Source organism: Phymastichus coffea, unplaced genomic scaffold (genome assembly GCF_024137745.1).
Source record: "Phymastichus coffea isolate CEN01 unplaced genomic scaffold, Cenicafe_Pcof_1.1 PCOF00014, whole genome shotgun sequence".
NCBI classification, from domain to species: Eukaryota; Metazoa; Arthropoda; class Insecta; order Hymenoptera; family Eulophidae; genus Phymastichus; species Phymastichus coffea.
The window spans coordinates 3,541,654-3,568,275 of NW_026706825.1; the positions used below are offsets into that span (position 1 = coordinate 3,541,654).

Sequence of the window (26,622 nt, forward strand, 5' to 3'; positions counted from 1 at the left end):
TTCTATTCTCTTATATCTTCTGCTCTTCCTGTTTTATGTTTTAACCCTTTTTGTATACCTGTTTTTTTCTCTATTTCCAAAAGGATCCTTTTTATTCTCTTTAATTTCCCTTCCGTGGTTTTTGTGACAAGTTCTTCTTCCCTTCTTCCCAGCTCCTCTCTATACTCTTTCTTTTTTTTATCATCCTATACTAATTTGGGATACATCCTCCGCGTTTCATCCTTGTCCTCCTTCTCCTCACTATCTTCTAGATTTCTCTCCTCTGTTTCGAACTCGAACGTAATAGGTAGATGTTCAGATGTATGTCTTTTTTCCACTTTCATCTTCCTCAGAAGATCTTCCATTTCATCCTGTCTCTATGATGAGGTCGACTGTAGAGCTTCATGCTTCTCCGATGTATGATATCACGCCTTCCCAATCATCTTCCGTATTCCCATTCTTTATTATTGTCCCTATTTCATTATAAATTCTTAATTACCTCTCTCCTCTGTTTCTCTTCTTCTCCCGCGATCTCCTCTCCATCTTTCCCTTCTCCAACTCTTGCATTGAAGTCCCCAATCATTAACAGGCAATTACCACTTTCACTCCTTTCCTCAATAAATTTTTCTAGGTCTCATTACATTATTTATCCCTTTGTTGTTGTATATTGCTACTATGTCACATCTTTCTTTTGAAACTTTTATCCCTTCTGCTACTATCCCGTATTTCTATTCCTTTATCATAACGTTTGTCGCTATCCGATTTCTTACTTCGACCGTGACCTCTTCGCTTGCTCTTTCTCTCCTCTTGGATCTTGCCGCTGCCTTGCCTTTCCACGCATGCTCTTCATCTAGTTTCTTCATGGTGCTTTCTATCTTTTTCTTCTCCAGCCACATTTCCTGTAAGATTATTATGTCATATTTTTTTATGTAGTTCCATTCTTTCCATGTTTTTAATTTCTGCTATAGCCCGGTCAATTCCTGTTATCTTCTTTCCCTTGCTAGTACTTTCCTCTCGTTTTAATCTATTATCCTTTTCTTTTTTCTTTCAACATAACCCCTTCTCTTTCACTCCATTCGTACAATGTTCCTTCCACTATTATCTTCTGGTATCATGCCATAGCTCTTCTTCCTTTTTTTCTTTCTTCCCTCTCTACCATCTCTATCCGACTCTACACTACCTTATCTCTTATCGTTAGGTCATCTTCTATCCATACTGCCTTCTTCTTTAATCTGTATTTGTTTTTAAATATTTCCATCTTATCCCGAAATGTGCACATCGTCAGTACAGCCCCTTCCCTGATTGTTTCTGCTTAAAGATTTTTATAGGGACTTTCAATAAACTCTCCAGCTCCTTTTATATCTTACTGTTGCTTCCTTCCCTCTCTAATACATCATTCCCCTTACTAAAATGCTGTTTTTTCTTGATATCGTCTTTCTTCTCTCGTATTCCTATTCCGTTAATGTCATCTTGTCTGGTTTTGTCCTAAAACTTACTGTCTATGTCTCTTCTCAGACCGGCGCCTTACTCCCTTCATCTGAGATCGTCATTTCCTTCCTGTTCTCCTCTAAACATATAGTCCTCTCGTTACCTCTTTATTGTTCCTGGGCAATGTTAGAACCGCACGAGTAGCGGACGGCCGAGCGGCTAGCGCGCGGTTCGTTTCATTTTAGTGTTGTCTTAATCCTAATAGCGGGCACTTGATTTTCTCAACGGTTTCTTATGTAAAAAATGACAAGGAACACGATGGTGCAAAAATTAAAAAAAAAATCGTTTTTTGAGATATAGATGAGATAGATAAAAATTGTTTATAACAATGACATAAATAAATGATTTGGTATTTTACTATTTACATTTTAAAAGTGAAACTCTTTCCGCGTCTTTTAAAAAAAGAATCATGGCTATATCTTTACTAGTCTCTGAGAAATCGAATTAATAAAAAAATGTCCAATATTTTTTTAACAGTTGATAAGTCGGCCCCTTATCAATATTTTGATCTAAAACTCTGCACAGATATTGACCTCTGTATAGGTAACAAGTCTACCAACTTTGAACAAAATTGGTGATTTGATGTTTTAAACTGTTTGAAAGAGCTAAGAATTGCCCTCCTGTGCATGCTCCTCAGCTCACTGTTTATTTCTCTTTTTTTTCGCAGTCATCTTCTTCCCTCCTTCTTACTGTTACTTTTCCTTTTTTCCCTCCTCTTCTGTGCTGCTTCCATTGCTTTTCTTTCTCCAGTTTCTCAAACTTTCCCTGTAATTTATTAATTTTAGTTTCTCACATCACTCTCACACAACCAACTTCGATGAGTTCACCGCTAAAACTTAATCGCAGCAGCATGTGATACCTTGACCAGTCTTAATTGTTGAACTGCTACTTCTTACTAATTTGTCGCAATAAAAATAATGCTTATTGTAAATGGCATTTGCATCGGTACTAAACGAAATTACAATGGCTAGCGAGTCGCACATTGTAGCGCGACCAACTTATTGCCTAATCGCATCTAAAACTAATTAAAGGCACAACAATGGATCCATTTTCACGCCACAATGATGATGAATGACGATGATCATTCTCGAGGGTAGCAAATCTGTTCCATACTTATATAATTTCCAGCGATGGATCTTTGTGCATTTTCCGGTTTTTATGCATGTTTTCAAGTTTTGGTCGAGCATTCGAGCTCAAGTGTCAAGCGCGGGAACTGTAAGTCACGCATCTCGTAAACACGTGTGTATTTTTTTTATTTTTTACGTATTTCCTTTATTTTTTTTTGTAAGCTGTGCCTATTATTACTTTGGCATGAATTGTCGGCCACTCGAATTTTGTTATTGTCATGATTCACGTCCCTATCCACGCTCATCTCATCGAAATTTTTGCTGCTTATCTACGTCTCTCGCACTTTCTCATGCTCGAGGCTTCGCGCTTTTCCAAATTAAGAGACTAATATTCAACGTTTATTACAATTTTATTAATACAAAATGTTATATACATTTTCAAATATAAATATATATAAATAATTATCAGTATTACACACCTTTAAACTCAACAAGGAAAATATTTATAAGGTTTATCCCAAAAGTATCCGACCTATGTTCATATCTTCGCTCGAAGAGACTCAGACGACCTCTGGAGGGCATGAATGTCACCAGTAACTCCTAACCTTCTCATCACTAACTCAGAATACCGATGATACGCCTTAGTTCCCGCGTAACGTGTATTTATTTACAACGACTTTTTTGCGTTCGTCGCAACTCGTTTATTGCTAGAAATGGTAGAACGAACCGAACAGCGAATTTGCATAAAATTTTGCTTAGATCTCGACAAAATTTGGGTTATGATCCTGAAACAAAACAGCAATCTTCGTAGTGGAAGCTTTCATACAAGCCTCGGCCGAGAAAAGTCCGTCAAAGTTGAAGTCAATGTTGATTGTTTTTTCCGATTATAAGGGTGTTGTGCGCCATTAATATGCTCCTACAAGCCAGATAATCAATAAAAAGTTCGTTGAAGTTTTGAAAAGATTGCGTGAATCAGGAGATAATGACCGCAATTTTGGGAAACCGGTGACTGGCTTCTTTATCACGACAATGCTCCAGCGCACGCATCAAACCTTGCGGAGCAGTATTTATTAACACACAGTGTTGTGCAGCTCCATCAGCCTTTATAAAGTCCTGATATACGAGTAGCTCCCTGCAACTTGTATTTGATTCCTCGATTAAAAATCCCGCTTAAAGGACATCGATTTGACGATAAAGAAATTGTTGAAACTAATGTGAAGAATGCACTAAAAGCGATTCCAAAGTCTGATTTGTTACAGTGCTTTAATAAGTGAAAACATTTATATGAGCGTCTTATTGAATCAAATGGAAACTACTTTGAAGGGTATTACCCCCCGAATGACGAAGATTAAATCAAGCGCCGATAAATCGAGGTATATCGGATACTTTTGTGGCAGACTTTGTATATCACTTAATATTATAACAGGGTTTTGGTTCAGCTATTTTTAAAAAATGGACGGACACGTCGGAAATCGTACCCGCGTCCTACGTATCCGTAAACTGGCGCTCTACCACTTGAGCCACGACCATCCCTACACTCTACAATATACTCATTGTCTATTCTAGCTGTACCATACTTGCTGAATCGACCTCTCGTTATAATATTAATGAGAACGATACATTAAATGTATCGTACGAAAAATCGTACGTTAAATCGTACGAAAAAAAGTGTTTTATTTCAAACGATACAAAGTCAACACATCAACAAATTCACTTATTTTACATTAAAATTTATATACAAAGTTTATGACTATATTATTTCAAAGCTTAATTTTATTTCTTTCAATTTTCAATGTACGATTCAGCGTATATTAAAAAAAGTTCATTTCTTTTATTTTATATCACTATAACAATGTTTTTACAATAGTAGTTTGATCATTCTTAATTTTTAGTATATCATATTTATTGATCGATTGTCCTCCTTATTCATCTCCGTTTCTAGACCTGTAAATACGAGATTGAAAAGTGATGTACTCAACCGGTACCTTTGTGTTACCTTTATATGTGTTAAATTCCCCAGTTATTTTATTTCCAATTCTTATTTTACATTTTGGAGAAACAACCATATGAAGCTACTTCAACGTTCTTTCGTACCAATACATTAACCTTTAGAGGACCGGAAAACGCCTAGAGGCGTAAAAGTAATTAAATTATTTATTTATATTGTACAAATAATAAGTATTCAATAATTTATGATAAATATTTTATTGTGTGGAAAGTATAAGATTAAACATAATAAATCTTAAAATGAAAAAAATAGAGCAATTGAATGTTATTTTTGAAAATTTAAATATTTGGCCTTACCATACTGGACCAGGACACGCTTTATGACGGCGGGCCGTATGATTTCAAAAGAAGGGAATAATTTTTTTTTCTTAGTATTAAAACAGACAACGGAGTAAAAACCGTTTCCCATGAGCTGTGGGAACCGAGTTAAGTAAATTTTCCTTGACAGTCTCCAAACCGCAATAAAAATCTATAGTCCAAATTCATGTAAGCGTGCATTCCTTTTTTTTATTACGCTCTTCCGCCCCTCGCACCCTCGCACTTACATACAAAGTGCATGCAGCCTCCGAACACGTGGGCGCCGAGATGCCGATAAGAGAAAAGGGCCATAAAACCCTGTCTGCATCCTGTTCTCATCACGACTAACGAATTTTTCCCTTTCAAGCTAGAAATTAAGCATTAGAAATGATAATATAATTTTTTTTTAATTTAAATATTTTAACTTCAGCAATATGTCGGAAATAATTTTGGCCTCTCAAAATCTCTTATCGAGTTTTCGCTCCGGAGCTTAGTTTAAGTAGAAAATAGAAAAAAATATACGTTAATTTTAATAAATTCACTGTTATTTAGCGTACTTTTATTATAAGAAATTAATACACGAATTTGTACAACATAGCGTGTGAGATAACAAGCATCGCTCTATTTTTATTATATTTTATTACTACGTAATTATTAATAACTATATTTTGCGGCGGATTTCATTGTAATATTGTTGTTAGTATTAAGTAGTGTATAAGTTATGTACGGTCGATTAGATTTATTCCGACTTCGATTATTTAATAATTATAAACATTTTGATACGTCCTTGCGTCCGTGCCCCTGATTTTCTCCACGCCCCCTCTTCTAATCAGGGCCTGAAAACACAGCGAGGAAAAACAGAAGAGCCAATTAACGCATCATTGCCTGCTCCACTCGTCCCGAAACCGAGAGGCTAAGAGAGAGACTCGCCAGCCAACCACCCACCTAATATGAAAAGGCTGTACAAGACTCAAAGAGCAGAGATTGAGTACCAGTAAGTGAGTGCTGAAGGAAGCATAGAAATCAGTAGTCCCACGAAGTCAACCAAGAAGACAGCTAAGGAGTTAAGCAGCCAAGCAGCCAAGGAGACCAAGAGAAACGAATCAAGCCAAGCAGCCAGTACGGAACGGAGCCCGCTTGTTCTGAAAACTCGAAACATTTAATAAAAAGTAAACGAACAAACAAAAAATTGTCTGATTTATCTATCTCTCCTCTATTTTAGAAACAGCTCGTGACTCAAAATTCTTCCCTTTTTCCGTATCTGGAGGCTACTTTTGATAAGCTCCAGGTACGATTTTGATAGAAAAATCGGGTTCTACTATTGATAGGACCGAGGATACTTCGTGCTCTAGGAATACAACTATTAATTGGAATCCAGGGGCAAAAGTATAGATTCAGTTGCACTGTCCCCTTTCGGTTAAAATAATTTTCGATTGGTGATCCCGCTAGTCTATACGAGAAATGGCACTACTAGCAACATTAGAACCCTGAGACTGCGCCAAGCCTCAGATGCACCTTATGTGTCTGATGTGTCGTTACCACGACGTCACAGCTTATAGACATAAATGAGTCTAACCTACCAATATTCCAACTTAGTTTGGCTTTAAATTACGGACGTTAGACCACATTTTTATAGAAAAATGCGATTTACAAATTTTTCGAAACCTTAGCTTTCTAAAGATTAATTTTGTGCTTTTTTAATTATGAGTAAACGGTGTTTTACATTTTTTAAATCTTAAAACTGTTGGTGTTGTATGCATTAACTGCTTTGGTAGTCAATTTAAATGTTCCTGTATTCTATTACGAGTCCTGGTGGCTCAATGAGTAAGAACTTGGACTTTTGTACAGGAGGTCCTGGATTCGAGTCCCTTGCATGTGAACATTTTCCGTGATTCCGATGGTTCGGATTCTACCTTAAACTGTCTGTCTAGTCATAATGCGTGAAAAACTTGATTCTCCTGTACTGTTTCAATAAATGATGGGGTAGGTGGGTCTACTTACTCATGACTATAGGAAACCAAGACTAATGCGTATAGGTACTTAGTGTGCCTCTGCAGCATTCCACGTGGACGTAGTTTTTGAAGTTACTATAATAATAATTCTGCAAACTACTTTAATTCCTTTTCTTACAGTCGTAGTATTAACATCCTTCCTTATGTATACGTTTGCGATAAACCATGGTGCATTAGTAATGGATATTTTATTTTAGAATTTTTCTATTATATCTCTATTTGATTTTGTAGCAGTACCCCAGTGGTGTATGCCTTATATCAATACCGGTTTAATTATGGATTTGTGTACTAGAAGTTTGCTTTTAGTTCAAAGTTTGCATTTTCTTCCTAGTAGTCAATAATATTTTATCATCTGTAAATTAAGTTGTTTTCGTTTGGTCCATATGTGGTCTTTGTACGTCAATCAGCGATTTAGGTGCATTCCAAGAGGTTTCGCTTTGTCTCCTTGTGGGATAGCTTGATTAATTATTTATGTGTACTGGTGGACAAGATCCCTGTTTTACGATATAGGTTATTTGAATTTATCTTGTTTCATTTATTATTATCTTCCATTTGTTTAACAAATTTCAAGTTGCATCTAGATATTTCTGCATATTATAGGAGGCTGTTGTTTCATTAGCGTGTGATATTAATATAGCTAGTTTGTCTGCTTACGTGGCAATGTTAACATTTTTCATGGGTATATATTAAGTATAATAAGGGACCGAAAACGTTTACTTGGAGACCGCCGGCTTTTGTTCGGTAAAATTCAGTTGTTTCATTTTTATTTGTACCTTTAAAGTTCTAGAATTGAGATATGATTCTGATAGCAGACAGAAATTTTATGGTATAATTCTATTAAGTTTATATAAGAGTCATTTTTGTCATACTTTATTAAAAGCTTGGGCTATATCTAGAAATAATGCATTAAAGTAATCATTATTTTTAAAAGTTTTTCTTATTTTAGTGATAACTCTATTTGTTCTCTTGTAGCATGATTGTTACGGAAACTAAATTATTGATGAAATATTGGGTTCTATTAATATTTTATTTATTCTTTTAGTTATTATTTTTTCGTAAATTTTAGATAATGTGGGCAGTAGAGCGATTGTCTGTAAGATGTGACGTGCTGGGGTGGTTAACCCAGTTTTGCTATAATTATTATTGCGCAGTAAAGAAACAGTGTAAACGAAATATTAAATTTAATAAGATATTTATGTATCTCGTTACTTTTTAGAAAGTACTTTCAGTAACTTCGTAGTTATATTATCGTTTCAGGGGTTTTTTATTTTTTTAGCTGAGGATTCATGTAGTTAATTTCTTTCACTTTAATATTATCTACTATTGAGTGATTATTACTCTTGTTACTTTGCATCTACGAGGGTGGTCCGATAAGTACTTAGCCTACAAAAGAAAAACGAAAATTTTGGAAAAGTGGCGTTTTATTTTTCAACATAGTCTTCTTTTAGTTCGATACACTTGGTCCAGCGATGCTCCAACTTCTTTAACCCGTCTGAAAAATACGTTTCCTCGAGGTCTGAAAAGTAGGCTTCCGTGGCAGCGATTACCTCCTCATTCGACTCAAATTTCCGCCCGGCGAGTGACTTTTTCAAGTTTGGAAATAAAAAGAAGTCACACGGGGCTAAATCTGGAGAATACGGTGGATAGGGCAGCAGTTCATAGCCTAATTCGACTAATTCGGCTATGAGGTGTGAGCCGGTGCGTTGTCATGGTAGAAGAGCACTTTTTTCTTCGCCAAATGGGGTCGTTTTTTCTGCAATTCGACATCGAATCGGCCCAATAATTCGGCACAGTATAGCCCTCTGACCGTTTTGCCCCTCTCCATGTAGTCGATGTAGATCACACCTTGTGAATCCCAGAAAACGATGGCCATCACCTTTCCGGCCGATGGGTTGGGGCAGTCTTCACCTCCTTCGGAGCACTTTCGCCGGGTAAAGTCCACTGTTTCGACTGTTCCTTGGTCTCTGGTTATACCAGTGGATCCATTTTTCGTCGGCTGTCACGAAACGATGCAGAAACTCCTTCGGATTGCGCTTAACAGCGTCAAACATAGCTCTGAAATTGTCTCACTGTTGCGCTTGTTGTCCGGAGTGAGCAAACGTGGCACCCATCGCGCCGACAACTTTTTCATGCCCAAAATTTCATGCAGGACATGACCCACGCGGTCTTTTGAGATGCCTACGATCTTAGCTATCTCGCGCACCTTCAATCGTCGATCTGCCAATACGAGATCGTGAATTTTTGTCACGTTATCCTTCGTGGTAGCCGTTTTCGGAGCACCTGGACGTGGCTCTTCAAAAATCGACGTGCGACTACGTTGAAACTCGTTAAACCAATTTTTGACGGTCGTCATCGAAGGAGAAAAGTCACCGTACACAGCATCCAAGTGTTTTTTGATTTCGCTGCGCGATTTCCCTTCCAAAAACAAGAATCTAATCACCGACCGATACTTCTCTTTTTCCATTTTTCAAAAATCAACGGACACACTTGCTTTCACACGCTCTCAAAAATAAACTACAACTCCGATCCGGCTGAAATCTTGACAGTAACCATCGAGAAGGTTGTACTACGTGATAGAATTAACTTAATGGAAACTTTATTGGCTCAACGTATGTTACATTGCCATGATACATAGAATACGTGATAGAATATTTCTTTTGCGAGAGTGGCGCCATCGGGCGGTGAGACTAAGTACTTATCGGACCACCCTCGTAGTTTAGTCATATTTTTGTTCTTTATTTTATGTTATTTTACGTTGTGGGGGGGATGAATATATTTTATAAACATTTAGCAAATGTATAAGGTTGATCAATACTTGTTCTAGCCTTCGTTATATCAATTTTAATATAAGAGAAGAGAATATTTGTGGCTGGTTTATTTTTTTAATTGTTTTTTCAAACCAAATAATAAGTAGCCTCGATTGTAGTTAAGTTAGTTAGGTAGTTACTTATATTTCTATTTTTTCATCGTAAAGAATTTTGTAAGTTCTTTAATAGACCGATTATATTTGGTTTTATCAGTTTTTAATCTGGACTACTGCCATATTTTCTTATAATAAATTTAAAAACTTCCAAATATTTGTTTATAATAAATTTGATATTATCATCTAACAAAGTATTCATTTTTTCTAAATATTCTTTTTTCAACATGACTACTGTGACATTACCTTTGTCTTTGTTGAATTCTTTTTGTTCAATAGATATATGTTTTACGTTTTTATTAGCTGTTTCTAATATTCTGGTTATTTTACTGCGGAAATTTCGTTTATTTTGTGTTCAACAAAATTTATTATAAACAAATATTTGGAAGCCCGATGAGCTCCCCCATCTCTCCTTTATTGGCTGATATTGTAATGGAAGACTTAGAGAAACGCTGCCTGAACGTGTTGTGAAATAAATATCAAATTAATCCTGTTTTCTACTATAGATATGTTTATGATACTTTGATGTGCGTTCCGAAAGATGATATTGATTTAATTGTCGAGACGTTCAATTATTATCATTATAGATTACAATTTACGTTTGAAATTGAAATGAATAATTTTATACCATTTCTCGTCTTAAAATTGATCAGAAATAATAATAAATTAGAATTTGACTGGTTTAGAAAAACAACACAAACTGACAGAATTTTGGATTTTAACTCAGAACATACAATTCATCAAAAAGTTAATATAGTTTCAAATTTAGTTGACCGGGTGTTTTTACTTGCTGACAAAAAATTTCGTTTACGCAATTTCAAAATAGTTACCAATATCCTGAAAAAAAATAATTATCCATCTGAATTTATCAAAAAGCACATACACAAACGGATCAGCAAATATAAAAAAGGGAAAAATAATTCTTAAAAATTAAAATATCACAAACTACCTATAATTGCAATACCTTTAAAAAATGTTCTTCTATGTTAAAAAAACATGTCATTACTCCAATCCCTTTATTACAAAAACCATTACAAGAGTTCATTCATTTAGGAAAAGACAAACTGATTTATTAGACAACACTAGTATTGTCTACAGTTTTAACTGCAAACAATGTTCAGCGGTCTATATAGGTGAAAGTAAGCGATCCTTAAAAATTAGATTAAATGAACACAAAAAAACATTGACTCAGATACAGTAGTAGCTACACATAGAAGAACTCTCACACGAATTTGACTGAGACAAAGCTAAGATATTGCATTATGAAAAGAATTATAACAAACGGAGAATATCCGAAATGTTGTACATCGGCTTACATAAAAACACTTTAAATAAAAAAAGAGGATATACAATATCTTACAAGGAAACCACCCCAACCCGACCTCACCGATTTGAATGATTTTGGGATATGTTGTAGTACTTGAAATAAAATTAGATACGTGTTTTCTTTTATCGGCCCATAAGGGCTTTTAAGGAGTGAAATCCACCCTGAAAATCGAACCCTAAATCAGTTTTTTTAATATTTCTCAGCATCAAATGAATATTTTTCGGTAAACTCAACGTTAAAAAATTTCTTATAAAAAGGCGCTTTTAAGGACATAACATTTATACCGAAGGGTTGCAACCCCCTTTTTAATAGGGGTAAATACACTATTTTTTGTACTGTTTTACGACATGTAATATAGTAAATCAGCTCGAGTGATTTAAAAATCGTACTGATAATGAGAAAATACCAAAATTAAATTAACGTGTTTCCGGATTAAAAAAAAAATATTTAAGGGGTGTTTCACCCTCTAGAAACTACCCCCGTCAAACTATCAGCAGGTTAATCCACCTAATCCTGGGAAAAACAACTTTAGTCGTTCGTTATTTCTTGAAATAATTGAATTTTACACCATAAGCGAGTTATCCCAGCTGAATCACATACCTCTTATTCACCTACCCCTAACCTATCTAACCCCCACCCTTATAAACCACCCTTACTAAAACACATGCAGGCTAACCTTATATAAATAGCGAAAAATAAATGTATTTCTTGAATAACATTCATGTTGCATATCAATATGTCCCAAGTATTACAAATTTTATGTAATAATTATTATTTTCTTTTCATTATAAATACAAAAAAGACAAAAATCATTAATAACGGCTTATAAATATAATTGAGACTAAAATAAATTATAAATATTTATTAACTATTTTGTTTTTTCGAAATTAATAATAACAGTTATAGTATCAGTTTTTTTTAAATATTATTTGCATTGTATTACATATAGCTGTGTATAAAAAATAATAATAGTTATTATTTTTTAAACGTAAAGTTAATTCATAATTCATTTGATGCTGAGAAATATTAAAAAAACTGATTTTAAGGGTTGATTTTCAGGGTGGATTTCACCCCTTAAAAGCCCTTATGGGCCTATAAAAAAAACACGTATCTAATTATTTTTCAAGTACTACAACATATCTTAAAATCATTCAAATCGGCGAGGTCGGGTTGGGGTGGTTCCCTTATTAGTCATATTTATAAGCCTTTATTAAGATCAATGAGGAAGGGATGATAGGTGAAGAATATATATATATATATATATATATATGTGTGTGTGTGTGTGTGTGTGTGTGTGTGTGTGTGTGTGTGTGTGTGTGTGTGTGTGTGTGTGTGTGTGTGTGTGTGTGTGTGTGTGTGTGTGTGTGTGTATTGAAATACTTGATTCTTACTGTATTGTAACGTGACTGGCTACGAGCTATTCGTTTTAGCCTATAATAATTTGACTACGAGAGAAATCAGGTACTCACATGTACATATAATTTTTTTTTTTTTTTTTTTTTATTTATTTAATGTCGCTCTATTTATGCTCCATCAGTGCTAATCAGCGACAGAGGCTTGTAAAATGTTTGAGAACACAGCACATGAAACTTTTTTCAGTGGTGCTTGTATCAATCAGCAGGGACTGAGAGTCGAACCCGGGCCTACCGGGTGTGAGTACGTATAATTATATGCCATTAAAATTACATTTGTAACTTTATTGTTAATAGTTTGTTGTTTTTCTATTAATAAAGCCTGAGGAGGTGAGCAAATGTGCTAATGAAACGTTGCTGAATATTATTAAAATTAAGTGAATTCCCAGCTCTCAATTTCCATTCTTTCCATTATTAGAAATTGATTATTAATCACGCAGTCGCGATCGCGAAATTAAGCTGGCCAGCTTACCTTATATTTGCAGGCGATCGGAGAACACAGCGACAAATCGCACAGCACGGAACAGTTTTTAATGTTTAGTTCGCGGGTCGCGAATGCGCGCACGGAATGGTTTCGCCCTCGATGGCGAAACCTCACACACACACACTCGGCTTGGCCTCAAACTGGTAGCTGGATGGCTCCTTGGCGGCTACAGTCCTTGATAACTGGCTCTCAGCTGGATATCACTGTCTCAGCGTATGGTGGTCAAGGGCACGTGAATCGGCGGCGGTAATAGCGAAAGCGGGCGGACACAACAATGGTCAATGCTTCACTAGTTCGATTTCAATCGCGCGCGTTCCGTCTGCTCGCGTGCCGAATTCCTTCGTTACGTATTTTGTCCCCCCGGCAGGTGCTGCCCTCACAGGCAGCAATTAAGTTAAATAATCAGCGCTAATTTGACGTTTACCGTCACAGCCCCCTTCCAGTCTGGACCTATAGGGTCCTCGACGATAATTCCATTAGTGCTGTCCCTTCCGAGGAGGAAAAGAGAGAGGATAATAAAGGATTATAGTCCACGTGATGTTTAATCCCATCTTTATTCGCCGGGTAGTATAACGGTGGCCCTGCCCACGGGGGCAGGGGAAGATCACCTGGCTGGTCTCCCGGGTAATTCTGCTCCCTGGTCATCCAATGGATGATGTCGGGGCCTTCAGCGGGATAGATCCCGCTGGGGGTCCGGGTAGCGGCGTGGTATCGCCGTGCGCGATACCGGGAGTCGTCGACGGTATCGCGGTAGGATCCGCTGTCGGGAGTTCTTCGATGAGCACGGATGACGAGCTCTCGTGAGCTCACACCCGTGCTTGCTCCTCCTCTTCTCTTCGGGCACTTATGAGGTGCAAGGCGGCATGTACCACCCCTTCAACGGCGGGACCCGAGTCCAGGCCGATGAGGGCGGCTGCCGCTTGCTCGAATTGTTCGAGCGTGATCTGCATCCTGTAATTATCCAGCAAGTTAGTATCCTGAATAGTTTTGGATATCGAAGGTGGGCGCCTGTTCGGCTGCCCAGGGCCTTCGTCGCCGGAGTCGAAGGTGGGGTCCTTGGCGTCGGTGTCCCAGGTCCTTCGTTCGCTGTGTTTCATGCGTTCACGGTTGGTGTTCTCGGTGGCCTGCCCCTCTTCCTTTTCCCGACGATGGGAGGAGGGGCTCGAGTAGTCTGTCGATGTTGTGTAATGAGTGTAGTTAGCGCGCACTCACGAGGTTTCCTTCGTGGGTGCTTCATCGTGTTTAGTAGGAGAGGTATTTATTTGGACTCGGCTGGTGGGATTACGACGAGTACGGCGAGGTGAGCTCGGGGTGGTCGCGTCGCCATTTTGGAGTGTGTTATCCGCAGTGTCGGCGCTCCCGTTCCCGTGTATCGTTGTATCGCTCGCGTTAGGCGGGACGTTCATCACCTTGGTTCCCTCGGTGGTAGAGGTCTCGTCGCCATCTCGTGGGCGGGTCCTATCTTCCGGTAAATCGTCTTCTCGTCCGGTTCTGTTGTGGGTAATCGACAAACCAAGGTATGTGGCCCCAGACTTACAGAAGACACTCTTCTCTCGATCAATCGAGAGGCCAGCCCTATACAACCTATCCAACTCTGTTTTAAGACTTTGTGCGTGATCTTCGAATTTGGACGATACTACTATGATATCGTCCAAACAGGCGAAAGAGAAACCGCCAAGCTCGGGTCCGATCACGCTGTCTATTAACCGTTGGAAGGTGGCGCCGGCGTACGAGGGATCGAATGATACTCTTACGAATCGGAGGTATCCCAGTCTGGGTACGGTGGAGGCAGTGAAATGTCGGCGTTCGTTCTTGAACGATTTTGTCTCATTGACTCGAATCTCGTGTTCAATGCCTGTTGCTCGTCCCAGTCCCACGGGGGCCTGCGATAAGGCCTCGTCGATGGTCCTCTGCAATATCGCCTGTTGAGAGGCGGTTACCTCAGCTAGTCCGATAGTAGCTAATCTCGGACCAGCCTCCAAACTAGCTACTTCTAGTTTCATCTTGGTTTGTGATTTCTTGAGCAGTATGTATCATCATCCGGATCCAGTACTGCTCTAAACAACCTAATAAAGTTCACTCCTAAGACACATTCATCGACGAGGGTTGGGAGGATAGCCACCCTCGTCGGCATCGTCATCTCCCCTACGGTGAACGGCAACGTGACATGGCCGACGATCGTCAACTTACGACCGTCGGGTAGCCTTGCCGTACCTGCGTGGGAGGTATCTAACCTGACGCCTAACACGGACGCTATTTGCAGAGCAATATTACCCATGGCTGTGGTGGAAGCTCCCGGATCATAGAGAGCCCGTAACTGGAAGTCTCCTATTTTCACCGGTAGCCACCAGCGCGTTTCTTGTTCCGGGGAATATCGGGAAACAGTTTCGGCGGCTCCACAGCTCTGCTCCTTGCCCATCATAGCGCTAACCACCGTGCTCTCGTGTGGTAAAGTGACGTTACTTCTCGTTCGAACCACCTCGGTCCGGACGACCGGAGTTCCCATAGGGCTACCTTTCGGCGGTTTATCTGCCGTTACCCGTGCCCCCGAGGGCGTGTGCGATCCATTCGCCACCACCTCGGCTGGTCTAGGGTCCTGGGCTTTACTAACGTCATTACCTTTTGACGGTTTATCTGCCGTTACCCTGGTCCCCGAGAGCGTGTGCGATCCATTCGCCACCACCTCGACCGGTCCAGGGTCCTGGGGTTTACTCACGTCATTACCCTTCCTCTCCGCGTTCACTCTACCACCACGCTCATCATTGGCGTCACCAAGGGAGTTCTCGCCCTCGTCGCTCAGCACGCTCGCTACTAACGGTGCGGGCTGTGCTGACGAAAGCCGCGAGATCTCCTTAACGGGGTTTGGGTTACGGGATGAAGGAGTGGGGTCAACCCCAACTAACCACTCCTTTCCTCGTTTCCCTTATTGCATTGGGGACAGTACCTCCTACTGTACCCCAATCGGCCACACTCGGCACATTTAAGCAGACCGGAGAAATCCCTTCCTCGTCCGCGAGGAGTCTCTGGTCTCTTGGCTCGGTCCTCGGAAGTCAGACTTTTGTCGGCGCGATTATTCTTCATTTCCGCCGTCAGTTCTTTGATGGACAACAGCATTTGGTTAAACATGTCGATGGGCAGAACCTTTTTCTCGCCATCGACGGATTCCAGACTCGGATTAGGTGTCGCCCCCGAGGGCGTCGGTGTGTAGACGACCTGGTGCGTCACCCTCTCGAGTACCTTCTCCATGCGGTCCAATCTATCATTGACTTCCGGTTTGTCACCGGACATAGATGCCACCTTCCCCTTACGACCCTTGCTCGCGTCGGTGCGGGGGTGATACGCCAACTCAGGATATAAAGTCGACTGAGGGTCTGGTATCGTCCGCTCCATCCTTCGCTGATGCAAGTTATTTTGGGCCGTCGTGGCCAGGTCGTTCAGGGTCCGCACGGAGTCTACTTCTGATCTCCGTATTTGACTCTGGATTTCCGGGAGGAGGTTGGCATGTAGCAGGTCCAGCTGGCTCTCCTGCGTCATCTTGGGGTTCAGCCGGCTCATTAGGCCCATCATGTTCGCGATGTATACGTTCGCGGGTTCGTCTGGGCCCTGGTATCGGCCTTGAACCTCTTTGGTTAGACGCTGCTGTTGTTGCCTGCTGGTCCCAAACCATGCTCTGGCGTCTGCCTCGAAATCCGCGTAGGAGAACCATTCGTTCCGCATTGCTTCTAACCAAACGAGGGCAGGACCGGCGAGTAGCTCGGAGACAGCTGTGAGCATCTCGTCTTCCGTAAGTCCAGCGCTGCTCCTCGAGTTCTCCAACCTTGATAAGAAGGTGTCAATACTCGCGTTGCCTTCTCCGGAGAACCTGAGTTTCCATCCCCGGACGATGCGGCCGACATCCCTTGTCGTCGTCCACGGGTTTGACGTCTGTTGGGATGACCACATGCTCGGCGGGTGGTTGTCCACTTCAGCATTAACTCCACCGAGTTGATGCTGTCCACCCTCTCCGAAAAGGGGCGTCCGGCGGGGGGTCCTGCCGGCGGCCCCCGTGGGCCTCAGTCCGGGTCCGGCTGGAGTGCTCTGGGGTAACCTGGCGTCGTAGTGGCATGTGAATGTATCCTGGAATGCGACGCTCCTACGCGTGTTTTCCGGTTGTGGTTCCTCACTGGAACTGTTTGACTCGTCTTGCCGCATATCTCTGTATACGGCATTTTCTAGTTCCTTCATCCTGGTTGACAGGTTGTCGATTTGTTCCTGCACCTTGATGTTGGTCCTGACGATTTGTTCTACTATCTTGTTCTACTACTTGTTCTTCTATTTGTTCTACTACTTGGGTTAGGTTAGATGCATTCGAATTCCGTGAGTCTTGTACCTCCCATTTCCTCTCATGTTCCCTGGACCGGAAAATGAGGTCTTGAATCATCATCGCGAATGCCGGCGGGAGTTTGAACTGGCTGCCATCGACAGCCGTTATAGTAATTTCCTTTTTACTATTTGTGTTCTCTCCGCTGTCCAGGGCATTCGCGACGTTTATCGCGGTTTTCTGGACTCGCGATATTACATCCGCACTCTGCAATAGTTGGGCTAGCGGGTATTCTCCCTCCTGCTCGGATGCTGTGTGTTCCTGGCATAGGGATACGATTAGCTCCGAACGTAGGGCGGCTCTTTTGGCTGGACTGCTGTGTTGGTTGTCGACTTCCGCGAAATCTGCTGCGGAATAGTCGCCAAGTAACCAGTTATGTAGTCGTGCAGCTCTCGAGAGCTTGGACCCGCTTGTTTTGAGCTCCAGGTGCTCGAGGTATTCTTCGATTTCCTCCTCCTGGAGTGTCCATACCCAATTTTCTATCTCTGTCTGAGTGCGGTCCATGATTGTCTGTTTGATTACTAGCGTTGGATTTCTTTGTAAAATTTACAGTTATGTTACGCGGGTGCGAGTGTTGTATTACGATTCGTATGCCGGATGAAAAATAAAAAATATTTTATTAGCTAACACTGGGCTTGATCAACGGCGTTTTACGAATTAATTGCCGAAAGATTCTTCGCTCGTTAGTACGCAATATAATTATCCTACCTATCAGACGCACTAACTGTTTGTTAGTACGGCTGTGTGAGTTAGTATTTAAAATATTGTAATGAGCGTTGCGCGTAATCACCAATAACCGCAGTTAATAATATTAAAAAAAAAACACATTTACGTTACGACAATACGATGTCAAATAAAATTATTCAATTAAATTAATTTTGTTTGAAAATTGCCGGTGTTAGTTTTCCCCGGGCCAACGGGTATAATATTATTTGCGGCAACTTTCAAAATTCGTTCAAGAATCTTTCGGTCGCACTCGCACGCGTTCACAGCTAATATTTACAATTTTTCGCCGCGGCGAGCCTTCACAAGCTAGCTAACAGGATTTGTTTACTAACGTGGCCTTCGGTATCAAGTGCGCACAACAACACTTGATTACCACCTGGGTCGCTGGTTGACTGGGCGCGAGTTTATTACTGAGAACCGGTGTTTTGCACTATCAAAAACACCGTAGGTTCTTTAACGTTGGGCGCCATGTAACGGGGTAAAACCGTTTAATTATTTTATGCGCGCGGATACACTAAAAGGACGCGCGCAGTTAATTATGCTCGGTACGTAAATCAGAGAGGATGCAAAGACAGGCGCCAGTCAACCAGTAAGTTCTCTTATCGAAGGAAAGTGAGTGGAAGCTATGAGGTATAAGTGAATCGAAAAGCACTTGTCAGTAATACGAATTAGATCTTTTATTATCCCTCATACTCTATAGAAGGTCGGCCCGCGCGTTTGTTTACGTTGACGCTCGCTCATCGACAACACGCTTTGCCGGTACGCTCGCTGCTTTTTGTTATTAGAGCCGTTACATGCACGCATCGAATATTAGAAATTGATTATTAATCACGCAGTCGCGATCACGAAATTAAGCTGGCCAGCTTACCTTATATTTGCAGGCGATTGGAGAACACAGCGACAAATCGCACAGTACGGAACAGTTTTTAATGTTTAGTTCGCGGGTCGCGAATGCGCGCACGGAATGGTTTCGCCCTCGATGGCGAAACCTCACACACACACACTCGACTTGGCCTCAAACTGGTAGCTGGATGGCTCCTTGGCGGCTACAGTCCTGGATAACTGGCTCTCAGCTGGATATCACTGTCTCAGCGTATGGTGGTCAAGGGCACGTGAATCGGCGGCGGTAATAGCGAAAGCGGGCGGACACAACAATGGTCAATGCTTCACTAGTTCGATTTCAATCGCGCGCGTTCCGTCTGCTCGCGTGCCGAATTCCTTCGTTACGTATTTTGTCCCCCCGGCAGGTGCTGCCCTCACAGGCAGCAATTAAGTTAAATAATCAGCGCTAATTTGACGTTTACCGTCACACTGCATATAAAGTTGCTTTTTTTGGAATTGGTATTAATGATCTTGATACATATGAGACGTTGTTCTAAATGATGTTTCCTATATTTATTATTTGTTTTGGTCTTAATGCTAGGAATAATTTTTGCACGAGAACTTTTTTACATTACAATCTTTATAACTGGCTACGTGGTTTCCTCCAGTTTCCACATTTGTCTTTTTTATTTTATTGAGTTCTTTAATAAACTGTTTATATTTGCTTTTATCAGTTTTTAATCTGGCCTGCTGCCATTTTTTTTTAATTTTCTTTTTTCTTCAATTTTGATTGTCAAAATATTTTTTATACCGTATTTTGATTATTTTGCGCCTTGGAAGGCAATAAGGCTGAAAATATAATGTGACCGTTATTATTCGTGATTACGACATTTGTTGCTTATAAGTATTCGAATCTGTATGCTTTAATTTTCGATGTTTAATATTGTTTCTAATTAATATAGCTGTTCTTCCGTGTGCTTTTCCGCCAAGATGATTTATACTTATCCGAACGTTTATGTTCAGCGACTATTGCAAAACACTGATCCATCGCGCATTGAAACGAGATTAGCACAGCAACCTCGCATTCAAGCTCTATCCATTAATGTGGACGTACGCCCCACACGTATCATCGTGAGACTGTCAGCTCTAGTTCTAAGCTCTTGGAGGATAGTAGCCCCATAGAAAGCTCATGATTTCTGTGTTTAGCGGGTAAAATCCACGGAATGGAAGGCTTACGGCTAACCTTTGGTCCGGCTATCTAATAAGGGCGAGTGAGAGCGAGATGGAGAATAGCGGCAAGAAAGTCAACGAGAAGACAGCAGGTGTGACCAAAGAACCGATATGAGCTGCTAAGATGCGATGAGGGTAGTGAACCCGGAAATAGAAATCGAGGGGAGAGATAGGTAAGAGGTTAGAGACTTCCCGTTGCGCGTCAACCACGAGCTTTAGCACTTCTATTTTTCGGCTGCAATAGATAAGTCCTCTTTCTAATAACTGTGAGCTTTCCTCTGCAATCTTTCTTTGTAAAAATACGGCTTTTTCCATTAAAAAGTCAACGTTTGATCTTTGAGGAGTGCAGACGTACCTGTTAAACGCTCTACTTGCATAGCTAAGTGATAGCCAATCAAGTTGAAATTAAAATTCAAACCGCATAGTAAATTAAAGAAATAGTAATGGCCAAAATGGACACTCTGACAGGAGAAGTATTATCTACCTCCATACAAAACAACACTGAGAAGTGGAAAATAGTTAGTGGTAAAAGGTAGAGAAGTAGCCCAGATAATTTAGATCAAAAGAAAAAACAACAGCAAGCACATCTATTCGACTATTGGTTAATCTAGAACACTAACAAATTTGACATTTTACAAGATAAAAAAGATACTGACGGTAACGAAGCAACAGTAATTTAAAAAAAAACACAAACCACCCCTAAAACGTGTACAACGTGGAAAACATTCGTCCGCTATAAAACCTAGAAAACTTACTAAATAATATAGCTAAAAATAGCTATATCCTGAAAGTACTAGCGAAAAACAAACTTAAAATTCAACCCACAATTTCAGAAAAGTATTTGCCGATAGTCAGCAGACTAAAAAAAATACTCAGTTTTACGCTTATCAGCGCAAAAAAGGAAAAGGGCTTAAGATGATCTTGAGTTGATACGGAGAAATTAACAAACGCCATCGAAGCACATAGGTATAAAGTAGTTAATATCAGAAACATATGCCATCAGATTACAAAAACACCGTTAGCTTTTTTCACTGTCGAAATAGAATACGACTATAAGAACTAGGAAATTTATAAAATTAGCAGACTACTAAACACAGTAGTGAAATTTGAACCACCACATATCAAAAGAGACATACCACAATGTTATAACTACCAAGAATTCGGAGACACTAAAAAGTATTGTTTTGAAAAGCGCAGTTTGTGTGAAATGTGCAAAATATCACGCAACTAGCGAGTGTCTAAAAAAAGAAAAAATAAAAGAAGTAACGTATGCAAACTATAAAAGAAATTACACAGTTTAGTAATAAAATTTACTTATTGTCTTATAAATGTGAGACAGATTGTAAATAAACTCTGGAGTAAATAAAAAAAAAATTTCCCATTAAATTAACATTTTTTTTACGTCGGTGTTTTCATATAACGATAATTATAACATTATAAAATATTCCTACTTCTTTTCTCGTAAAAAATAAATTTTCATCGATATAAAAATAGTTTCCAATCCTTATAATGCTTAGAAAAAAATGAAGAATTTAAAGTGACAATGAAGCTAATAATATTTATTTTTATTGGTTCATGCATACTAGCATATTTAAGACTAATCATACCATAACGGGTCAAATGACCCATTTTAAACTTTTGCATTGATAATGCACGTATTATCTTATTACTTCTCCAAATTTAACTTACTGACTTTTTCTGACTAATTAAGTCTACTGTTCTTATACTATTTTTATAATTTTTTGTTTTGTTTCTTTTGAGTAATAACTGTCGTATACCGTTGTCTACCACATCGGGTCATTTGACCCGGAGAACATTTTTTTTGTTTTATAAGCTTATCAATACATATTGCTTATCTTATTGTATTCAGTAAACTGCAAATGTATGCAAAGACTGTTACGTAAAGTAGTTAAATCAAAATAGCTGAGAATAATTCAAGAAAATATAAAAATTTTAGATTGAAACTAGATTTTTGTGTAAAAAAGGTAGCAAAAAAGAAAAGTTTGGTACATAGTTTTTATTTTATTTTTATAGCTTTATTAGTGATACAGGTAACTATTTACCCATAAAATATCGAAACGAACGAGACAGTCCAAATTCTTAGAAGATATAAATAATATTGAGAAGAGTTTTCGGAAATCGGTGAAGATGAATTTTCTGAAAACGAAGATATATTGGTTACAAACGAAAATGAGTCTGAATCTACAGATACTGACAATGAAGAGGAAAATATTGTGAATATCGGTTGTGGACGAAAAAGAAGAAGATTACTCTCAAGTTCTGAAGAAAGTGAAGCAGAAATAAATGAACAACATGTTGCAATTGATGGATCTGTTTGGAAAGAAATATAAATAGGTGGCACACCTGGAAGACCACCACTTCATAACATTTTCAGACAAGAAGTAGGCCCAACAGGATATGCTAAACGTCGTATAATGAAAGGTAAAGTTAGTACTGCATTTTCATTGATAATTGACCACCGCATTATGAACCATATAAGAACATGCACAATAGAAGAAGTAAACATTGTATTAGGATCCGATTGGAGTTTATTTCAAGAAAAACTTGCTGCATTTATTGCAATTTTATATGCACGAGCTGCATATGGAGCAAATAATTTGAAACTTTCTTTTTTGTGGAATAATATATGGGGGCCCAAATTTTTTTCTGAAACTATGAGCAGAAATAATTTTACCGAAATTCTTAGATTTATTCGTTTTAATTAAAAAAGTCAGCGAAGTGAACGTTTGAAAGCAGATAAATTTACTATAGTATCCACGATTTGGAATATTTTCATTGAGAACAGCCAAAACTGTTACAAACCGGGTGGTAATATTACTATAGATGAACAGCTATTTCCGACTAAAGTACGATGTAGATTTACGCAATACATGCCTAACAAGCCGGATAAATTTGGAATCAAATTTTGGTTAGCATCGGACGTCGATAGCAAATACGTTATAAATGTATTTCCATATCTAGGAAAAGATGAAAATAGACCCTCTTCAGTACAACTCTCTGAATATGTTGTACTCATGATCAAGCCATTTACGGGTTGCGGAAGAACTATGACCACAGACAACTTCTTCACAAGCAAATCACTAGCCATACAACTTCTAGCAAAAAGAACTACCCTAGTTGGAACCATTCGCTCAAACAAAAGGGATCTGCCACTAATTACAAAGCAAAAGAAAGATGACATGGCAAGATTTTCTTCGAAAATTTTTACTTCTGATAATTGTACTCTTACAATTTATAAAAGCAAGCCAAATAAAAAGGTACTTTTACTTAGTTCTAAACATAAATTTGTATCAATAGAAAATAATGATAAGCGTTTACCTGAAACTGTTTCATATTACAATAAAACCAAATTTGGTGTAGACATGACCGATCAAATGGCGAGGAAATTTACTACAAAGTCTAAGTCTTGCAGATGGCCACTCCAAGTTTTTTTTAATATTTTTCATTTAGCTGGTATAAATGCCTAGATTTTATACAAGCAAACGACAGGAGATAATATCTCGAGACAAGATTTTTTACTCAAGCTAGCAGTAGAACTTGCCCACGATTTTCGAGTTGCCCGTGAACAACCAAAAGAAAAAGCAAATACTAAACGATCGTTGCCTAACCCTGTTACAGATTCTAATAAACGTAAGAGGTGTCAAATAGGATACTGCAAAGAAAATAAAACTAATAAAATTTGCTCCAATTGTAAAATATTTGTTTGCGGGAAATGTGCGACGGAAACACTTAAGTGTAAAAAATGTGATGTATAAAAACAACTCTTATTTTTTGCGTTTGAAATAGAAATTGTAAAAATACTATTTCATATAATTAGTAAAAATACTATTTCATATAATTATAATACATATTTTATTATCATTATATTTTTATTTCCTTTCCAACATCCATATTTCATACATAAAAGTAGGAAACGTAAATTTCGGGTTTTGACCCGCTATGGTAAACTAGGTATCTAATAAGTGTTGGTATGATTAGTGTTAATTTTGATAATAGTAATAATAACAATTTAACCTTACCTTATAAAAAATATCCTATAAGAAGTCTCATTCCGTAAAGAACCACATATAGACAACGTACATGTAAAATATATAAATCAAAATATTTCATGAAAATGAAATGTACTTGTACAGATATAGTTGGTATAATATACATTGTTTAGCTTTTTTATCTTCTGAAATAGCTTCAATATTAATCCATTGGTTTCTCATATATTATGAATGCCTAGACTTTTTTATAGAATTTCTTTCCTGGTATTAATGAATTTACAATCGTTTGAATTCAACAATTTTTCTTGATGACCGTTCTATATGTATTATCTATTTACTTGTCTTATACAAACAGAAAAGTACCAGTATAAAAAAAGTTATTAAAATAAGTAGTATCATATCTTAGTTTATTCGAATCATGAAATTGCAACACTTAATAAATAATCCAATTATAATCTGATTGTTATATATTTGCAATTATATAGAAACCTATTATGATAATTGATTCATATAAATTGTTCCAAGGACCTCAAATTATCTCAACAAGGATGAATAAAAACAAATGTAGAATGTATTAATACTGTTACTAGGAATTCATTTCATTTTTAAATTCTCCAGAACTATTTGTACCTGTATGCATATTTCAATTTTTTTAATGCAAGTAAATAATTATAAATTAAAAATAATTAGACTTCATTTAATCATAAATCAGATACCATGAATAAATAAAAATTGTATGGTATTAATTACAGGAATTGTCAAAAGCCTGAACAAGCGACATAAAAGAAAAAGGCTGGAGTGGCGAAGGCGGAGTGGGCGTCGGAGTCAGGGTCGAGGTTGGTGGAGCGTGAGCCGGCAATGCAAGCATGTAGCTGCTGCCGGACTAAGCTCCTTGGCCTCGACTCTAACTCCCGACTCGAGCTTTGGACAATTAACTAGCCTGCAGATAGCAGTAGTATTTGCTATCAGCAGTTGGCAGTAGAGAGCATGGCTAATTTCTCTATGAATAAGTATGCCCACTGCGCGGCCGCAGATCACTTCGCTAACCTGTTTTTCACGGCACCTTTAGTTATTTTGATTCTGATTATACTACAGTCATTGCCTGGCACTGCTGAACAAGGTAATTTTATAAATATTTCAAATCTTGAGGTACACTTTATATGTTTGTATTTTAATTCAAAAAGTTTTAACATAATCGCCGATATTATTAAAATAAATTATCCTTATGAGCCATGTGATGGGTCTTAATCCAGAGTTCATTTTAACAAGTTTTTATACGGGATGGGATTGGGGAGGTGAAACAGTACTCTGCAATGGCGACAATGGGCGATTGTACATTCAGTGCATCTAAAACTGGAATTTGGCTTATAATAATCTTTAATTCTCAAATTTTTCCGCATTTAAAGTTTAGTCGCACACATTGCACTACGAACTTGCTATTTGCAAGTTTAAATTCAATTACGATCACAGTTATTACTTTAATTGCTTGCTATTGATTGGCTCAACTATCTGTTATACACACGAAATGTAAGTGTCGATCAAAGTTCATAGTAAGCTAGAGCATCGTGAATTTCGAATAATTTTCTATTATACTTGCCTTACAATTCCCTCTCTGGTCTGGGAGAGGTTGCTTTGCTATTTTGCCTTATTAATTTTTTTCTCTTTCTTCGTCTTACTTACTTGTTCCAGCTCTTTAAAATCACCTGCGGTGGCGAAAAGTGTTTGCTGTGCTCATTGTTGACTGCAACAGTTGTTATTTTCTGTACTGTTAATGTCAACAATTCAAAACTTTTCTAGACTCTTGCCGTGTTCTTATTACTTAGCTGCTGGTTGTTTTTCAAATGTTAGTGACGTAATCTCGAAATGCAGAGAATATTTTCAGTCAGTTATTCGCCACGTTGACCAAGATTGGTCTTGTGTTATTTTTGAAATTCTGTACAAATATTAACAGGGAGTTGAAAGTTTAACAACATCCCTGTGACATGATTGCTTGACGCAGTTGATTATGTGCCATCACCCGGGTGCTCTCATCTTAAGTGATTTTTGTTCTTCACCTATAGCAGGGGCCTTGGACAGAGGAAAACTAGCAATGAAACTATCCATTATAAAAGTTGTTCCACCGGTCAATCCATTTTGTTGTTTGAACTGCTCCAACCATTGACCTGCTTCAAAAGACAGGATCTTCATGCCTGTGATGACCTGTATGACTGGAGTTCATTCGGATGACTGAAAAATCACCCTCCTCCTCGAGTCTTCTATGATGCGGATTTCTGAAGCCTGCATGAGTATGATCAGTTGTATTTCATCCTTAAGAAGATTGAATAGTGTGATCTTCGCCTATTATCGTCAAGAACTAAATAGAACTGAATAGTGAACAGTGTTGAGCATCATTAAACCTAACCTAACGTAACCTAACATTAGTTCACTCTATAAGATCTACAATTAAGCTTTCACTGCAGCTTGACTTCACGGAAAAAATAA

The 26,622-nt window shown here is 38.6% G+C and overlaps 1 protein-coding gene across 7 annotated transcripts in view; it reads left to right on the forward strand.

Annotated features, from left to right (window-relative positions):
* LOC131674343 (ephrin type-B receptor 1-B) overlaps positions 1 to 26,622 on the forward strand; it is an 819,189-nt gene that overhangs the window by 225,375 nt on the left and 567,192 nt on the right. For all 7 annotated transcript variants that reach the window (XM_058953013.1, XM_058952971.1, XM_058952996.1 and 4 more), the window contains one exon: positions 24,894 to 25,261. In XM_058953013.1, coding sequence (XP_058808996.1) covers positions 25,129 to 25,261 — 133 coding nt within the window. In that variant the 5' untranslated portion in view covers positions 24,894 to 25,128. The remainder of the gene's footprint in view (positions 1 to 24,893; positions 25,262 to 26,622) is intronic.